At 60.7% G+C, this 17,851-nt stretch overlaps 1 protein-coding gene across 2 annotated transcripts; it reads right to left on the reverse strand.

Moving 5' to 3' along the window:
* Positions 1 to 3,374: 3,374 nt before the first annotated feature.
* RIPK3 (receptor interacting serine/threonine kinase 3) lies at positions 3,375 to 16,262 on the reverse strand. 2 transcript variants are annotated; one of them, XM_075912305.1, is made up of 11 exons: positions 15,100 to 16,262; positions 14,845 to 15,005; positions 14,216 to 14,265; positions 10,424 to 10,594; positions 10,212 to 10,294; positions 7,483 to 7,648; positions 6,651 to 6,742; positions 6,295 to 6,364; positions 5,737 to 5,825; positions 5,510 to 5,534; positions 3,375 to 3,688 (listed from the first exon to the last, which is right to left on the reverse strand). In XM_075912305.1, the coding sequence occupies exons 1-11, from the start codon at positions 15,385 to 15,387 to the stop codon at positions 3,585 to 3,587; spliced, it is 1,299 nt and encodes a 432-aa protein (XP_075768420.1). In that variant the 5' UTR covers positions 15,388 to 16,262; the 3' UTR covers positions 3,375 to 3,584. The 2 variants fall into 2 exon arrangements, with proteins under 2 accessions (XP_075768420.1, XP_075768419.1); XM_075912304.1 differs by having other exon boundaries at positions 3,375 to 3,691; positions 15,100 to 16,261.
* Between the last annotated feature and the right edge of the window lie 1,589 nt (positions 16,263 to 17,851).

Consider the following 17,851-nt stretch of genomic DNA (forward strand, 5'->3'; position numbering starts at 1 on the left):
GAGGCGGGTGCAAGACTCTGCTGGGCAAAGCGCCACCCCGCCCTCTGACCCCCGGGGGTGTCCCCCCCCCCCACTGGGCTGGGTCCCCAGCAGGCCAGGCAAACTGGGAGATGCAGGCTCCATCTTCCCCATGGTCTGGTGGCAGGGGGGTAGGGGCCAGGACTTGGAAGGACTGTGGGGCCTAGTGGTTAGAGCACAGGGGGGGCTAGAAGCCAGGACTCCCTGGAGGGACTGTGGGGCCTAGTGGTTAGAGCACGGGGGGGGGGGGCTAGGAGCCAGGACTCCTTGGGGTGCAGTGGGGGCTAGTGGTTAGAGCCCTGGGGGGGGGGGGCTAGGAGCCAGGACTCCCTGGAGGGACTGTGGGGCCTAGTGGTTAGAGCACGGGGGGGGGGGGCTAGGAGCCAGGACTCCTTGGGGGCAGTGGGGGCTAGTGGTTAGAGCCCTGGGGGGGGGGGCTAGGAGCCAGGACTCCCTGGAGGGACTGTGGGGCCTAGTGGTTAGAGCACGGGGGGGGGGGGCTAGGAGCCAGGACTCCTTGGGGTGCAGTGGGGGCTAGTGGTTAGAGCCCTGGGGGGGGGGGCTAGGAGCCAGGACTCCCTGGAGGGACTGTGGGGCCTAGTGGTTAGAGCACGGGGGGGGGGGGGCTAGGAGCCAGGACTCCTTGGGGGCAGTGGGGGCTAGTGGTTAGAGCCCTGGGGGGGGGGGCTAGGAGCCAGGACTCCTTGGGGTGCAGTGGGGGCTAGTGGTTAGAGCCCTGGGGGGGGGGCTAGGAGCCAGGAGTCCTTGGGGGCAGTGGTGCCTAGTGGTTAGAGCCCTGGGGGGGGGGGCTAGGAGCCAGGAGTCCTTGGGGGCAGTGGTGCCTAGTGGTTAGAGCCCTGGGGGGGCTGGGGGCCAGGAGTCCTTGGGTGCAGTGGTGCCTAGTGGTTAGATCCCTGGGGGGGCTGGGGGCCAGGACTCCTTGGGGGGGCAGTGGGGGCTAGTGGTTAGAGCCCTGGGGGGGCTGGGGGCCAGGACTCCTTGGGGGGGCAGTGGGGCCTAGTGCTCGGAGCGGGCTCCGGTTGCGGGTGCAGCGGGAGAGCAGAGACCCGGGGGCAGAGCCAGGCTCCGGGGAGGCGGAGCAGGAGCTGAAAAGCTGGTTGGGCTGGTTCCCCCGACACATCGCCCTGGGCTGGGCCCCTCCCCGTCCCGCCAGGCCCTGCCGGCCCAGACCCCCTCCCCCCCGGGATCAGCCAGCCGCTGCCAAGCTGTGGGGCGGGAGTGAGGGGCAGGGCTGGGGGGCAGGGACTGCGGGGGGGGGGGGGAGATGAGGGGCACCGGCAGGGCTGGGGTCGTGGGCTGCGGCGGGAAGTGGGGGGTAGGGGGTGGGGGTCGGGAGGGAAGGGCCCCTGTCGGGCTGGGGGGGGGACGAGGGTCACTGGCAGGGCTGGGGGGGGAGAGTGAGGGGCAGGAGTCAGGGTCACTGGCAGGGCTGGGGGGGGAGAGTGAGGGGCAGGAGTCAGGGTCACTGGCAGGGCTGGGGGGGGAGAGTGAGGGGCAGGAGTCAGGGTCACTGGCAGGGCTGGGGGGGAGAGTGAGGGGCAGGAGTCAGGGTCACTGGCAGGGCTGGGGGGCAGGAAGGAGGGGCACCAGTGGGGCTGCAGGCCAGGAGCTGCAGGGGGGGAGTGAGCAGCTGTGCTGGGGGGCAGGGGCTGTGGAGGGGGACAAGGGGCACTGGCAGAGATGCAGGGGGGGAGAGTGAGGGGCAGGAGTCAGGAGCACCGGTAGGTCCGGAGGGGCAGGGGCTGTGGGGCAGAGGTGAGGGGCACTGGCAGGGCTGCAGGCCACGGGCTGCGGTGGGGGGGGAGTGAGGGGCTGTGCTGGGGGGCAGGGGCTGCGGGGGGGGGGGAGTGAGGGGCTGTGCTGGGGGGCAGGGGCTGCGGGGGGGGGTGAGGGGCACCAGCAGGGCTGGGGGGCAGGGGCTGGGGGGGAGTGAGGGGCAGGGGCAGGGCTGGGGGGCAGGAGCTGCGGGGGGGGGGGTGAGGGGCACCGGCAGGGCTGGGGGGCAGGGGCTGTGGGGGGAGTGAGGGGCAGGACTGGGGGGCAGGAGCTGCGGGGGGGGGGGGGAGCGAGGGGCACGGACCGGACTGGGGGGCAGGGCTGTGGGGGGCAGTGAGAGGCCCCGGCTGGGCCAGCCTGCCAGGGGCCGTGGGGCAGGCCGAGGGTCCCAGCCGGCCCACGCCCCCCGCCGGTTTCCCGCGCGTCAGAGGAAGGGCCCGGCGGGCCGATAAGCGCCCACGCCCCGGCTGGCCCGGACCTGCGGCTCCCGGCTTCCTTCCTCCCTGCGCCAGCTGCTCCCTGACCCCAGGGCCCCGCCGGAGCAGGGCCAGACTCACTTTCCCAGACTGGAGCCAGCTAAGGCCGGGGGGAGGGGGGGCCGGGCCTGGCAGAACCTCTCCCCCCTCCCCAGCCCTGCCCGGGGGGTTCCAGGAATGGAGCCACCTCCCCCCCATCTCTGCGAGGAGCCGGACGAGAGGCCGGCCAAGCCGCCACCCTGCAGAGCTGATGTGTCTCCTTTCTCTGCCATTGCTGTGCGGAGTAAATTTTATTCGAGGCGCCCATGGCGGGGCACCACCCCCAGAAACAGGCTACCGGCTCTGGGTGGCATGGGAATCACGGCCCAAGTGCGTGGCCTACAGGGAACACGCCCGCCAGGGTGGGCTTGGCACAGGGGTTCATGGGGGGCTCAGCACCACCCCCCTGGGCACAGATCCGGGCTAGCCTGGTCCCCAGATGTGCTGCAGGCTCTGGTCTGGGGCGGGAGACCTCAGCTGGCTGGACCGGGGGCTTGAGCCCTTCGCTCGGGGGGCTGGCGAGGGCAGATCTTTCAGGGGACAGGGTGGTGACGGCAGCTCCTTGTAACCCCCAGCTGGGGTCCCCCCAGCCCCTCCCCCACTGGGGCAAAGCTGGCATCTGCAGCCACCCACGTGGGCGAAGATGGAAGAACGGGCCGAGGGGGTGTTTATCTCGTGTCACAGACAAGGGAGGGGCTTTCGGGCAGGTGACGGGGACAGCGGCTCTCCCCCTGGCCTGTCTCCTGCCTCCCTGGCAGGCAACATCCCTGCTACGTATTTCCACCTGCGTGCAGAATACATTTTATTGCATGCACTGAACCAGGGCAGATGTGCACCACCTTCAGAAACACATGCTGCCGGCTGTGGGAATCTCTCCTGAGCGACCTCCAGCCGTCCCTTCGAGGGGCACCCACCGGCCGGTGGGCCCCTCGGTGTGGGGCAGAAGTGGGGAGGGAGCCGTGGGGCCGGCCTCGGCCCGCCGTGAGTTCTATCGTGGTTTTCTTACCTCCGCGCCGGCCTCTCAGAAACCACTCAAAGCCGAGCTCGTGTTCGCTCCCCGGCGCTTTAATGCTACAATGCCCCATGGCCCCAAGAAGCCGGCTCCTGGGGCTGTAATCCCCCACTCCCTGCTGGAGGAGGAATGGGGGGGATACCCGGAGGGGGCTGGAATTTAGAGTGCCTTGGCCGAGGGGATCTCTGCTGGGGTGGGGGGGATTTCCACACACACATCCAGGGATTGGCAACAAAGCCCCCTTATTTCTTCTTCTTCTTCGGCTTCTGCACCTGGGTCACTTTCATGTAGTTGTTGTGGCCAATTTGCACCCCGGAGCTCGGGCCAATGATACTTATGTTGGCGCCTGCTGGAGAGAGGGGACGGCAGGAGGTGGGTGAACGAACGACCGAAAAGATGGATGGATCATGAAAGATCGCAAGAGCCCTCAGGAGTCACCACGTCCAGCCCAGCCCAAGGCAGGACCAACCCAACTCAACCAGCCCAGCCAGGGCTTGGTCAAGCCGGGACTTAAACCCCTCTAGGGATGGAGACTCCACCCCCTCCCTAGGGAACCCAGCCCAGGGCTCCCCCACACGCCTTGGGAAATCGTTTTTCCTAATCTCCAACCTAAATCTCCCCACTGCAACGTGAGCCCATCGCTCCTCGTTCTGCCTCCTGCCCCACTGAGAACAGCCTCTCGCCAGCCTCTTGGGAACCCCCCTGCAGGGAGTTGCAGGCTGCTCCCAAATCCCCCCTCGCTCTTCTCGTCTGCAGACTGAACAAGCCCCAATCCCTCAGCCTCTCCTCGTAGGTCATGCCCTCCGCTGGACCCTCTCCAATGCGCCCACGTCCTTTCTGTAGTGGGGGGCCCAGAACTGGACACAATACTCCAGATGTGGCCTCACCAAAGCCAAATAAAGGGGAATGATGACATCTCTGGATCTGCTGGTAATGCTCCTCCTAATGCAACCTAATATGCCATTCGCCTTCTTGGCTACAAGGGCCCCTGTTGACTCATCTCCAGCTTCTCATCCACTAGAACGGCTGCTTAGCCCATCGGTCCCCAGCCTGTAACAATACTTGGGATTCTTCCATCCCAAGGGCAGGACTCTACACTGGTCCTTGTTGAACCTCATTCCAATTTCTTTTGGCCCAACCCTCTCATCTGTCAAGGTCACTCTGGACCCCGTCTGCTCTCCAGTGGATCTACCTCTCCCCCTAGCTTAGTGTCATCTGCAAACTCAATGATGGATGGATGGATGCACGTGTCTGGGGAGGAATGGACAGATGGGGATGGATGGATCGACTGATGGACAGGCAGGTGGGTGGGTGGATGGATGGATGGAAGAAAAGATGGATGGAAATGTGGGTGGATAGGTGGGCAGGTGGACAACGGAAGGACGGATGGATGGATGGACGGATGGACAGGTGGATGGAAGGACCGGTGGTTAGAGCCGGGCAGAGGGTTAGGAGCCAGGACTCCTTGGGAGGAGTGTGGGGCCTAGTGGATAGAGCCAGGCAGAAAATCTGCCTGGATGGATGGACAGGGGCATGGATGGATGGACGGCTGGATGGATGGACAGGTGGACAGAAGAACAGGATGGGTGGGTGGGTGTCTATTGGTTGGATGAATGGATGGATGGACGGACAGATGGACGGGTTGGATGAATGGACGGACGGGGGGGTTGGATGGGTGTGGATGGGTTGAATGAATGGATGGATGGACAGGTGGGTGAATGGACGGATGGGAGGAAGGATGGATGGATGGACAGGTGGACGGAAAGACAGGGTGGGTGGGTGTGTATGGGATGGATGGATGGACGGACGGACAGATGGACGGGTTGGATGAATGGATGGACGGATGGGTGGGTGGATGGATGGATGGGAGGAAGGATGGATGGATGGACAGGTGGACGGAAAGACAGGGTGGGTGGGTGTGTATGGGATGGATGGATGGACGGACAGATGGACGGGTTGGACGAATGGATGGAGGGTGTGGCCAGGGACAGATGGATTCTCTCTTACACACATCAACCCCCCGGATCATTCTGGGGGCCACCCACGGGGGGACTCCCCCAGCCCAAATATCTGGAGCTGCCCGAGTCTGAGTGCTCTCTGAGGAGTAGACCGGGGACCCCTGGGAGCCAGCCTGGTGCAGGGCAGATGTCCCGGGTGCGCGGCTCACCTGGGTAGAACCCGTAGGCAGGTGGCTGAAAGACAGAGGGGAGGGGGGTTAAGCAGCAGGGACCGGGCCCTCCGGAGACTCCCTCCAGCCATGTCCTCCTCCCCACGCCCCCTCCTCTTCCCTGCTTCCCCAGCCCCTAGATCCCCCTCCAGCCCCCTTGAAAGCTTTCTTCCCATCCCCCGGCCTCCCAACACCTCCCCCTCCCGGGGGGAGGGACCCCTCCTCACCTGTTGCCATGAGAACATGGGCTGCGCTGGCCCCGGGGCCGGGAACTTTGGTTGGGTCTGAGTGGGGGGGAAGGGCTTCAACTGGTGGTCTGGAGGGGGAAAAAAAATTAAGGCTCATGAGCACTTCCCCTTTAAGGGTGGCGTTTTTTCCACTGTCAAACTCTATTCCCACCTCTCCCATCCTCCCTTGTGGACGCAGGGCTTCCTCCCTGCCAAGCAAGGACACTTCCCCTTTAATTTGCTCTTAAAGGGGAGTTCCTCCTTGGTGGATGCAGGGGCCGGTTCTGTGCCTTGGAAACTCCCCTTTAAGGGTGAAATTTTCTCCCTGCCAGATGGCAAATGCCATGACCACTTCTCCTTTAAGGGGGCTCTTAAAGGGGAGATTCTTAGCGCGGTCTCTGGACAGCCTATATTAACGGCAGTCACAACCTGCCACCTGGTGGTGAGATGTCGGTACTGCAGTGGGAAGAACATGTATAGGGTCGACCCCTTCTTCCTGGATTGCCCCCGCAGTCCCCCAGCCCAGCCCCTCCTCCCCCTGGATCTGCCCCACAGTACCTGAGGGTCTAGACCGAGATGGGGCTGTGTTGGGGGGGCCATATTCACCCTGACGGAAGTCGTATGTTCCCTTGAAAGAGAAGAGAGATTTGATTAATCCCGGGTGCTTCAAATCACAAGATCCCTGCAGATATAACGCACAGGGGTACCCCCTCCCAGTGCCGGGATAGGGCCCCCGTGGGATGGGTCACGGGGGCGGGTTAGGCAGGAACCCTTCCCCGGGGGCGGAGATGCGCCCCCTCTGGGGTGAGGCGTGGGAGCCGTTTACATGGGAACCCCTCCCCCGCAGCGGAAATGTGCCCCCACCCCCAGAAGTCACCCCACTTAGCGGGGCGGGGGCACTGGCTGACAGTTACTTGTGGGGGACGTATGTTGACACCGCTGGGCCGAGGGGTACCAGGACCTTGCCGATGCTCCGTCTGCGTCGGGTCTCTCTCGGGCACGGCTCCTGAGGGATATAAAGACAGTCCTACCGGGTCATATCCCAGAGCGTATGGGGAGCCCGGTTCCCGGAACAACCTAGACTCCCTCGGGCCGGGAAAAGAGCCACACCAGCCCATTCAGGAAATCCCACCACTCTGGAGGCGGGACTTCCTGTGTTGGCACTCTGGTGGTGGGATGGGACTTCCTGTTTCGACACGCAAGAGGCGGGACTTCCTGGGTTAGCACTTCTTGGCCAGCTCCATTGAAAGCAGGAATTTCTGTCATGTCACCTCAGGAGGTGGGACTTCCTCTATTGTCACCAATTAGCTTGCACTGGAGACCTGACTTCCTGCCCAGTCACTTGAGAGGCAGCACTTCTCCTAGCACCCCCATTTTGGGTGGAACTTCCTGTCCTGTGATACTGCCTTGCCACATTGGGGATGAATCTTCCCTCACAGCTGCCTTTTTGGGTGGGACTTCCTGTGTTGCCTCATGCCACATCCGAGACAAGACTCCCGAGGTGGCCACTCGTGAGGGAGGCCTTTCTCCGTGGCCACATTTGGGGCGGGACTTCCTGCATTGACATGTGACTGCTGGGAACTCTCACACTGTCCCAGCCCCCATGGAAGTCCACATATGGACCCATTGGTGGCAGGAATCCCTGCCCAGGATTTCCCGCCGAGTCTCCAGAACAGCTTCCCTCCACATCCCGAACGTCACCAGCTGGTGCCTGAGGCAGACAGTCCAAGAGGGGGACCCGCTCACCATTTCCCCGGGAGGGGGGCTCCTCAAAGCGAAGGGTCTGGAATTGCTCAGAGAGGCCCATGGACGACGGTGGAGGGGGGTGGGGATGGGAGCTCTCAGCTGCAGCAGGCGTAGGGATGTTGAACGGAGGTCGGGACTCGTGGCTGGGAGAACTGGCCATCTTCATCTGAGGAGACAATTTGGGGATCGGGATGAGAGAGAGTATGGGGACAGACAGACAGAAAGATGGGGGGGGGGATAGATAGATAGATAGATAGATAGATAGATAGATAGATAGATAGATAGATAGATAGATAGATAGATAGATAGATAGATGGGATGTGAGTAGATAGATAGATAGAGGGGGTGTGTGGGGATAGATAGATAGATAGATAGATAGATAGAGGGGGTGTGTGGGGATAGATAGATAGATAGATAGATAGATAGATAGATAGATAGATAGATAGATAGATAGATAGATAGAGGGTGTGTGTGGAGATAGATAGATATCCATCTATCCCCATACACCCTCCTCTATCTATCTATCGATCCCCACAGCCCCCCTCTATCTATCTATCCATCCATCCATCCCCATACACCCCCTCTATCTATCCCCATACACCTCTCTCTCTCTCTCTCTATCTATAAGATAGATAGAGGAGGTGTATGAGGATAGATAGATGGACAGAGTGATGGACGGATGGATGGATGGGTGAGTGGATGGGGTTCAAACGGACGCATGGATGGATGGGTGAGTGGATGGGGTTCAAACGGACGCATGGGTGGATGGGTGAGTGGATGGGGTTCAAACGGACGCATGGATGGATGGGTGAGTGGATGGGGTTCAAACGGACGCATGGGTGGATGGGTGAGTGGATGGGGTTCAAGTGGATGCTTGGATGGATGGGTGGATCGGTGAGTGGATGGGGTTCAAGTGGATGGGTGGATGAGGTTCTCTCACTGAGGTCCATGGACCATCAGTGGGGTGGAAGCTCTGTTCAGGTGATGCATGGAGGGTTCCCCCTAAGGTGCACACATGGGTGGCCTTAGAGGCGAGAATGAAAGGCCTCCCACCTGATTAGTGGCTCGCAGTCATGGTTACACTAATTGGGTGCCTGGGCCCTAAGGTGAGCTGGTGGTCTTGGGGGGGAAGAGGGGGCAAGTGGGAGGGCACAGTGGGGTGTGGGGGGGAAATAGGAAGTAGGTGAGGGGGGCAGTGGGAGAGACAGAGTGTGGGGGGGGGAAATTGGTGGAGGAAACAAAAGTTTATGAACTACAGGTAGAGAGTCTGATTTTCGTTCTGGTGCAGCGCCGCCCCCTTGTGGCACATGGTGAGAACAGCAGGGATTCACACACAACTGGGAGGATCAAGCATGGTCTAGCTCTGGGGTGGGCAATCATTTTTGGTGGGGGGGTCCTCCCAGATTTTGGACAGTGGCCAACGGCCGCCCTTGTCTGTGGAGGGGGTTCGGGGTCTATGGTGGAGGTTGGCTGCGCGAGGACACACAGGGTAAGGGACTGGGGTGTAGGAGGTGCTGTGGGGTCCAAGAGGGAGTTTGGGCAAAGAGAAAGGGCTGTGACCTGGGTGTTGGGGTGCAGGGTCTGGCAGGGGGTGGGGGTGCAGGAGAGGATTCTGGCCTGGGGGAGAGGTGTAGGAGGGGGTACAGAGTCTTGGAGGGAGTTGTGACCTGGGGGAGGAGTGGGAGGGGTGCCAGAGGCAAAATCTCTCCACTCCTATTGGCTGCTTGTTCCCAGCCAATAGAACCTGAGGATTGGGCTGGGGGTGCGGAGATCCCACAAAGTCCCCCTCCCCCCCACACACCCTCTGGACTGTATTTTAAATTGCAGCAGGCTGGTCCGTGGGCTGGATCCGGTGGCTTCATGGCCTGGATCCGGGCTCTGGGCCATATTTTGTCCACAACCCCCTTAGGCAATTTATTCCAGTGTTTCACCACCCTGACAAGTCGTTTCTCCAAATGTCCAACCCAAACCTCCCTTGCTGCAGTTTAAGCCCCTTGCTTCTTGTCCTGTCCTCAGAAGCCAAGGAGAAGAATTTTTCCCCCTCCTCCTTGGGACACCTTTTTTGATACTTGAAAACTGCTCTCACGTCCCCTCTCGGTCTTCTCCTTTCCAAACTGAACAAGCCCAAATCTTTCAGTCTTCCCTCCTAGCTCCTGCGCTCTAGACCTTTCATAGAATCAGAGAACGGGAAGAGACCTCAGAAGGTCATCAAGTCCAGCCCGCTTTCATCCTTCTCGTTGCTCTTCTCTGGACCTTCTCCAATTTCCCCACCTCTTTCTGGAAATGCGGTGCCCAGAAGTGGACACGATCCTCCAACGGAGGCCTGACCAGCGCCGAGTAGAACGGAAGAATGACTTCTCCTCTCTCGCTCGCCCCACTCCTGTTCGTGCAGCCCAGAACCTTGTTGGCTTTCGTGCAACAGCATCGCCCAGTTGGCTCCTATTTAGCTCGTGGGCCGCTCTGACCCCCTAGACCCCTTTCTGCAGGACTCCTCCCTAGACAGACCCTTCCCCTTCTGGGCGCGTGATTCCCGCTGTCGATTGAATTGCTCCCTTCTTGCGGCAGGTGAGAGATTTATCCTCTGCGAAATGCTGGGGGTTGGGGCGTGGGGACTGTTTTGGCTCTTTCAGTCCGAGGGGTGAGATTTTACGGGCGGGTGCTGCCCCCTAGTGGCTCTCTGTGGTGGCGCGGAGGATGGAACGGGAACCACCATGGGGGCGGGGCCTCACCAGCACGTCCTGCACCTGACGCACGGCCGGAACCATCTGGGACTTGTGGCAGGAAACAATCATCTCTGTGAGGTCGCTGCATTCTGAAGGAGAAAGGCGAGAGGGCACGGGGGTTAGCCCAGACCACCCAGGAGAGCGCCCCCGACCACCTCCCTCCAATGCCCCGAGTACCGTTCTATGGCCCGAACCGCCCTCCCTGGCACAGTCTTTACCTTTAAAGCTGGGCCGTTGCTGGCTCTCGTTGTCCCAACAGCGCTCCATTAACTCCTTCATGGTCTCCAGGCCCTCCACACCCGTGACTTCCTTCAGCGACTCCAGTTCGGGTCTCTGGCCCCGGGGGACATGCAGGTGGAGGAGAGAGCTCATGATTTTTGGGTTCAGATCTGGAGCAAGGGGGAAAGCGGTGAGCACAAGGGCTGGTGAGGTAGAGACATAACAGCCATGGACAGATCCCGCCCCCTTGTGGTGAGTTACACACATAACACTCGTGCACAGATCCGCCCCCTTGTGGTGAGTTACACACATAACACTCGTGCACAGATCCGCCCCCTTGTGGTGAGTCTGGGACATAACACTTGAGCACAGACACTGCCCCCTTGTGGTGAGTTACACACATAACACTCGTGCACAGATATGTCCCCTTGTGGTGAGTCTGGGACATAACACTTGAGCACAGACACTGCCCCCTTGTGGTGAGTTACACACATAACACTCGTGCACAGATATGTCCCCTTGTGGTGAGTCTGGGACATAACACTCAAGCACAGACACTGCCCCCTTGTGGTGAGTTACACACATAACACTCGTGCACAGATACACCCCCTTGTGGTGAGGCAAAAAACAGGACTATGTAGCACTTTAAAAGACTAACAAGATGGTTTATTAGGTGATGAGCTTTCGTGGGCCAGACCCACTTCCTCAGATCAATACGTGGAAATTGGCTCAACCATATATACCAAAGGATACAATCAAAAAAATGAACACATATGAAATCGTATGGTGTGTTCTGGATGCGAGCTGAGGCATGTAGGTAACTGTATGAGTCAGTGGGTTTTCTGTAGAGGGTGGTGTCTAATTTTCCATTGTTGATTTGTACTGTGGTGTCCAGGAAATGGATCTCTCGTGAGAATGGTCCAGGCTGAGGGTGAATGTGGGGTGTAGGTTGTTGAAATCTCTGTGGAATGTCTCCAGTGTTTCTTGGCCATGCGTCCAGATCATAAAGATGTCATCGATGTAGCGTAAGTAGAGAAGGGGTAAAAGGGGATGGGAGTTGAGGAAACGTTATTCTAGGTCAGCCATAAAGATATTAGCATACTGCGGGGCCATGCGTGTACCCATGGCTGTGCCGCTGATCTGGAGGTATAAGTTGTTCTCAAACTGGAAATCATTGTGGGTGAGAACAAAGTTACATAGGTCTGCTATCAGACCCAAGAAAACCAACAATAGAACTTCACTTGTCATCACCTACAGCCCCCAACTTAATCCTGTCCAACACATTATCAATAGATTACAGCCTGTACTGGAACAGGATACTAAACTCCAAGAGGCTCTGGGAGACAGACCCATAGTCTCCTATAGACAACCACCTAACCTCAAGATGATTCTTACCGACAACCACAGGACATACCACACTAATACCAACCCTGGTACCTTCCCTTGCAACAAACCCCGTTGCCAGCTTTATCCACATATTCATTCTGCTGATACCATTATTGGACCTAAACAATTGAGCTATAAGATCAAGAACACATATTCCTGCGCATCCAGAGATATAATTGATGCTATCATGTGCCAAAAGTGTCCGGTTACTATGTACATTGGACAAACGTCTCAGATACTTCACCAAAGGATCCATGCCCACAACACAGATATTAGACAGGATCACAAAGAAAAAACAGTTTCTTGCCATTTCAACCAGAAAGGACACTGTGTCAACGACTTAATTACCTGCATCCTGCTTCAAAGACCTTTTCACACCAGACTTGAAAGAGAATCCTCTGAACTGTCATTCATGCTTAAATTCCACACTTATCACCATGGTCTAAACAAAGACATTAATTATCTCACCCATTACAAAGATCGCTTCCCTAGTTATCACCTCTAATATCATTAGCTTACAGACATTTACCTCCCCTCCTCATCTCCCTTCTGTTCTGAAATGTGATTTGTCCTTTTCATATGTGTTCATTTTTTTGATTGTATCCTTTGGTATATATGGTTGGGACAATTTTCTTCCACTATTTGATCTGAGGAAGTGGGTCTGGCCCACTGTGACGTAGTGGGGGTACCTGGCTGGTTTCTATGCTGCTGGCTCTGGGGTAACCCCCACTGGCTGCCGTGGGTACCACGACCCAGCAAAACAGGATGAGTCACTATGCAAACCAGTGGCCAGACACCCCCCATGGAGAGGAACAAAGGAAGGGGGAATGCTGCCCTGGCTGGGGGGCAGGGCTGGAAGAGAGTGGGTTAGTGGCTGGCTGTCTGGGAGCATGGAGGAGACAGCCTAGGGAAAGGGGCTGGAGTTTAGGGGTCCAGTCTCCCCCATCTCAAGGGGGCCTGAGGCAGCCTAGCCCAGCTCTGTGACCAGATTCCATCTGTGCTGTGCTGTATCCTGGAGAGGCAATAAACTTCCTCTATTCCACCGGCTGGTGCAGTCTGTTTGTGCCATTTCGGGGTGCAGGAGACGGGGGACCCCCAACGCGTCGTCACACCCACGAAAGCTCAACATCTAATAAACCATCTTGTTCGTCTTCAAAGTGCTACACAGTCCTGTTTTTCGCTTCAGCTACACCGGACTAACATGGCTACATTACTATCACTATTCCCTTGTGGTGAGTTAGACGCATACAGTAAGGCGATGTCTACACTCGTGGCTTCTTGCGCGAGTAATATTCAAATGAGGCGAAGCGTGGAATATCGCCGAGTCTCATTTGCATACTTAATGAGCCACCCTTTTTTTCAGAAGAGGCTCTGGCGCAAGAAGGAGAGTCTACACGGCCCCTCCTTGCGCAAGAAAAACCCTCTTGCGCAACGCCGTTACACCTGAAAAGTCTGAAAAAAATGGTGGCTCATTAGGTATGCAAATGAGGCTCGGCGATATTCCACGCTTCGCCTCATTTGCATATTACTCGCGTAAGAAGCCGTGCGCGTGTAGACATCGCCTTACTGTAGTGTGCGGATACGCCCCCTTGTGGAGAATTAGAGACATCACAGTCATGCACGGGTCTGCCCCCTTGTGGTGAGTAAGAGACATCACAGTCATGCACAGATACGCCCCCTTGTGGTCAGCCAGGGTATTATTTTCTGCCGAGGTCCGGCTGGCGCAGGGGAGAGAAATTGGAATTTGTCCGGGGTTTAAGGAAATTACCCGCCATCCCATTTGATTTCCAGTGCCTACACACTACTGAGATCCGGGCCATGTTCCCAATGGCCTCGCTCCACTGAGATGTCCCTACTCATTATTTTCAGAGGTTCTGGGATTTGAACTCCCAGCGGTGGGAAGGGACTTCCAAGCTGGGATATTACGGCCTCTTCCCAACCCAGTTTTTTGACAGCACCTGGAAGAGGCCGCCCCAGCCACAAGCGAAAACAATGCAATCCTGCTTCCTGGCTGGGGAAACTGAGGCAAGAGAGGGCTGAAGTATTTTGCCCCAGTCTGCAGGGATTTGTTGTGGATAAAACCAGCCCCCCAGGTCTTCCTAGGCCCCCTTGCTCCATGTAACTCCCCATCCCATGGTCTGTGTCTCTAGCCAGCTGCCTGCCCTCTCCCACCCGCCTCTCTGTCTCCCCACAATCAGGGCTCGTAAGGACGCTGGGTTTGTTCCTGTCGCAGCTCACAGGGCTCTAAGCAGAGGGACTGAGAACTGGGCCTGTGAGAGCCATGGGCCCCATACTGCTGGGGTCACAGGGATTCCCTGTCCACCAGAGGCCCAGTGTGTTTGGATTCTGGTGACCCCTCCAACCCAGGCCAAGCCTGGTCCCCCCCTGGGCGGGGTGACACTCACGTGGGTAGGGCTGCTCGCCAGTTAGCACAGACCAGGTGAGGATGGCGTAACTGCAGGGGCAAGAGAGGAGGCTGGTTGGGAGCTGGGGACGGGAGAGGGGCCCCATGCCAACATGCCACTGTGGGTCCCAGGGGTCAGGACTAGCACCCCCTAGTGGGCCCCCTACTTCACTCCCTGTAGTACAGCACCCCCTAGTGCCTCTGTGGGTTCCAGGGGTCAGGACTAGCACCCCCTAGTGGGCCCCCTGCCCCACTCCCTGTACTACAGCATCCCCTAGTGCCACTGTGGGTCACAGGGATTGTGACTAGCACCCCCTAGTGGGCCCTCTGCCCCGCAGTACAGTGCTCCCTAGTGCCTCTGTGGGGCCCAGGGGTTGTGACTAGCACCCCCTAGTGGGCTCCCTGCCCTGCTCCCTGCAGTACAGCGCCCCCTAGTGCCTCTGTGGGGCCCAGGGGTTGTGACTAGCACCCCCTAGTGGGCTCCCTGCCCTGCTCCCTGCAGTACAGCGCCCCCTAGTGCCTCTGTGGGTCCCAGGGGTTGTGACTAGCACCCCCTAGTGGGCTCCCTGCCCTGCTCCCTGCACTACAGTGCCCCCTAGTGCCTGGCGGGTGGAGTCGGGGTTCTTTGACCTGTAGACGTCGGTGGCGGGTGTGGGCCGGTAGTTGAGACTGACGAAGGATTCGGGGGGCATGTACTCCAGGGTGCCCCCGTAGTCGTCGTCCTCCTCCGACTGCTCAGCCCTCTGCTTGGTGGTCCCCCGCTTGAACTTGGACAACCCAAAGTCCGCCAGCTGGGAGGGGGGCAGAGCAATGGGGGGTGTCAGGCAACGGGCCCCCTCTAGGGGGCGCCGACCCAGCCGGCCGGCAGGGGAGAGGCTCACTCACCCGGACGTCCAGCTCCGGGTTGAGCAAGACGTTGCTGGGCTTGAGGTCCAGGTGCAGCAGGGGTGGGCGGAGCCCGTGGAGGTAGTTCATGCCCAGCGCCACCTGGTGGAGCAGGCGGAAGCGCAGGGCCCAGGGCACTGGCCGGACCCTCTCCAGCAGGCTGGCCAGACTCCCGCACTCCATGTACTCCATGACAATGCCCAGCCGGGGGCCACCGGCCCAGCCCTCCTCCTCCTCCTCGTAGAGGCCGAAGAGCCGCAGGATGTAGATGAAACGCGCCTTGTCCATGGCCCGGGCCTCGGCCAGCAGCTCCTCCCAGCTGCAGGTGTCACTGTGGGCAGGGGAGAGGAACCAGGGATGGGGGAAACTGAGGCGGGAGGGGATGAGAAGACAGAAACAGCCCTGGGGATGGGAGTGGACGAGAAGCTGGACAGACGCCAACCAGGCGCCCTTGCAGCCAAGACGGCGAATGGCCTATTGGGGGGCATTAGGAGGAGCATGGCCAGCAGATCCAGAGGTGTCATTATTCCCCTTCATTCGGCGCTGGGGAGGCCACATCTGGAGTGTTGTGTCCAGTTCTGGGCCCCCCACTATAGAAAGGACGTGGGCGCATTGGAGAGGGGCCAGCGGAGGCGACCAGAATGATTTTGGGGGCTGGAGCACCTGGCCTACGAGGAGGGGCTGAGGGATTGGGGCTTGTTCAGTCTGCAGAAGGGCAGAGCGAGGGGGGATTTGGGAGCAGCCTGCAACTCCCTGCAGGGGGGCTCCCAAGAGGCTGGCGAGAGGCTGTTCTCAGTGGGGCAGGTGGCAGAACAAGGAGCAATGGGCTCCACTCGCAGTGGGGGAGGTCTAGGTTGGAGATTAGGACAAACGATTTCCCGAGGCGGGTGGGGAAGCGCTGGGCTGGGTTCCCGAGGGAGGGGGGTTTGACCAAGGCCTGGCTGGGATGACTGAGTGGGGGTGGGTCCTGCTTTGGGCAGGGGGCTGGACTCGGTGCCTCCTGAGGTCTCTGCCAGCCCCGGGGTCCTAGGAAGGAAGCAGGAGAAGCAGGGACAAAGGAGGGGCAGAGACCACAGAGGGGAGAAGAAACTGAGGGCTGTGGAGGGAGAGAGAAAGTAGAAGGGAGAAGAAAGTTCGGAGCTGGTGGGAAGGAGGGAGGGGAAGGGGGAGGGAGCAGAGAGGGAAGGGGAGGAGGAAGGGGAAGGGGAGAAAGAGGAGGGGAGCAGAGAGGGAAGGAGGGAAAGGGGAAGGGAGGGGAGCAGAGAAGGAACAGGGGAAGGAGGGAAGGCGATGAGGGCAGAAGGAAAAGGGGGAGGGACAAGGCGGCCGAGGGGGACATGCCCGGTGGGGGGGGGCAGCCCCGGGGGAAGGGAAGGCCGGGGGGGAGGCAGACACGGGGGGAGGGAAGGCCGGGGGGGGGCAGACACAGGGGGAGGGAAGGCGGGGGGGGGCAGCCCCGGGGGGGGGGGAGGGAAGGCGGGGGGGGTAGCCCCGGGGGGGAGGGAAGGCGGGGGGGGGTAGCCCCGGGGGGGCCGGCGAGGGGGAGCGGCGAGAGGGGGGCAGCCTCGGGGGGGGAGGGAAGGCGGGGGGGGCAGCCTCGGGGGGGGAGGAAGGCGGGGGGGGGCAGCCGCGGGGGGGGAGGGAAGGCGGGGGGGGGCAGCCGCGGGGGGGGAGGGAAGGCGGGGGGGGGGCAGCCGCGGGGGGGGAGGGAAGGCCGGGGGGGGCAGCCCCGGGGGGGGGAGGGAAGGCGGGGGGGTTGATGCCCCGGGGGGGCGGCGGGGGGAGCGGCGAGGGGGGCAGCCCCGGGGGGGGAGGGAAGGCGGGGGGGGGGCAGCCCCGGGGGGGCCGGCGGGGGGGAGCCCCAGGCCCGCACTTACCGGCTCAGTTTTCTTGACGGCGATGGGGATGCGCCAGTCGCGGTGCCGGGCCGGTAGATGACGCCGAAGCCGCCCGAGGCGATGAACTCCCAGTCCTCCAGGCTCTCCCGCGGGACCCGCTCCCGGAACGCCTCGCCCGCCGCCATCCCTGCCCGGGACAGGAGGGGCCCTCAGCCCGGTCCCCCCGGCCGCGCCCCTCACCGCGGCCCCGCGCCCGGCCCCGGCCCGCACCGAAACTTGTGACTCCAGCCCGCCCGCCGCGTCAGCTCCGCGCCGGCCTCGCTCTTCCTGCCCCGCGGGCCCCGACTCACTTCCCCCTGCGCCGCGGGCCCGCCCGCCGGGACTTCCCGGGCGCGCAGCGAGGCGAGGCGAGGGGCCGGGGCAGGCTCGGAGAGCGGCGGCGGGGGAGCCGGGCCGGGGGGAAGGGGGCGAGGGGGAGAGAAGAAAGGAGGAAAAGGTGCGTGTGTGAGCAGAAAGAAAGTCAGACAGACCCACAGACAGACCGACCGACCCTCAGATAGACCGACCGACCCACCCTCAGACAGACCGACCGACCGACCCACAGACAGACCGACCGACCCTCAGACACAGACAGACCGACCACCCTCAGACACAGACAGACCGACCCACCCTCAGACAGACAGACCAACCCACAGACAGACCGACAGACCGACCCTCAGACAGACCGACCAACCCTCAGACAGACCGACCCTCAGACAGACCGACAGACCCACAGACCGACCCTCAGACAGACCGACCCTCTGACAGACAGACCGACAGACCCTCAGACAGACCAACCCTCTGACAGACAGACGACCGACCTCAGACAGGACCAACCCTCTGACAGACAGACCGACTGACCCTCAGACAGACCG

Source organism: Pelodiscus sinensis, chromosome 30 (genome assembly GCF_049634645.1).
Source record: "Pelodiscus sinensis isolate JC-2024 chromosome 30, ASM4963464v1, whole genome shotgun sequence".
NCBI classification, from domain to species: Eukaryota; Metazoa; Chordata; order Testudines; family Trionychidae; genus Pelodiscus; species Pelodiscus sinensis.

Coding starts and splice junctions, on each gene's coding strand:
- RIPK3 (XM_075912304.1), bottom strand. CDS start 15,387: ATGGACAAGGCGCGTTTCATCTACATCCTGCGGCTCTTCGGCCTCTAC. Junction 14,266..14,844: donor CCCGCCACCGACGTCTACAG/GTCAAAGAACCC, acceptor TTGCCCCTGCAG/TTACGCCATCCTCACCTGGT. Junction 5,535..5,736: donor CCATGTTCTCATGGCAACAG/GTGAGGAGGGGT, acceptor TCTGTCTTTCAG/CCACCTGCCTACGGGTTCTA.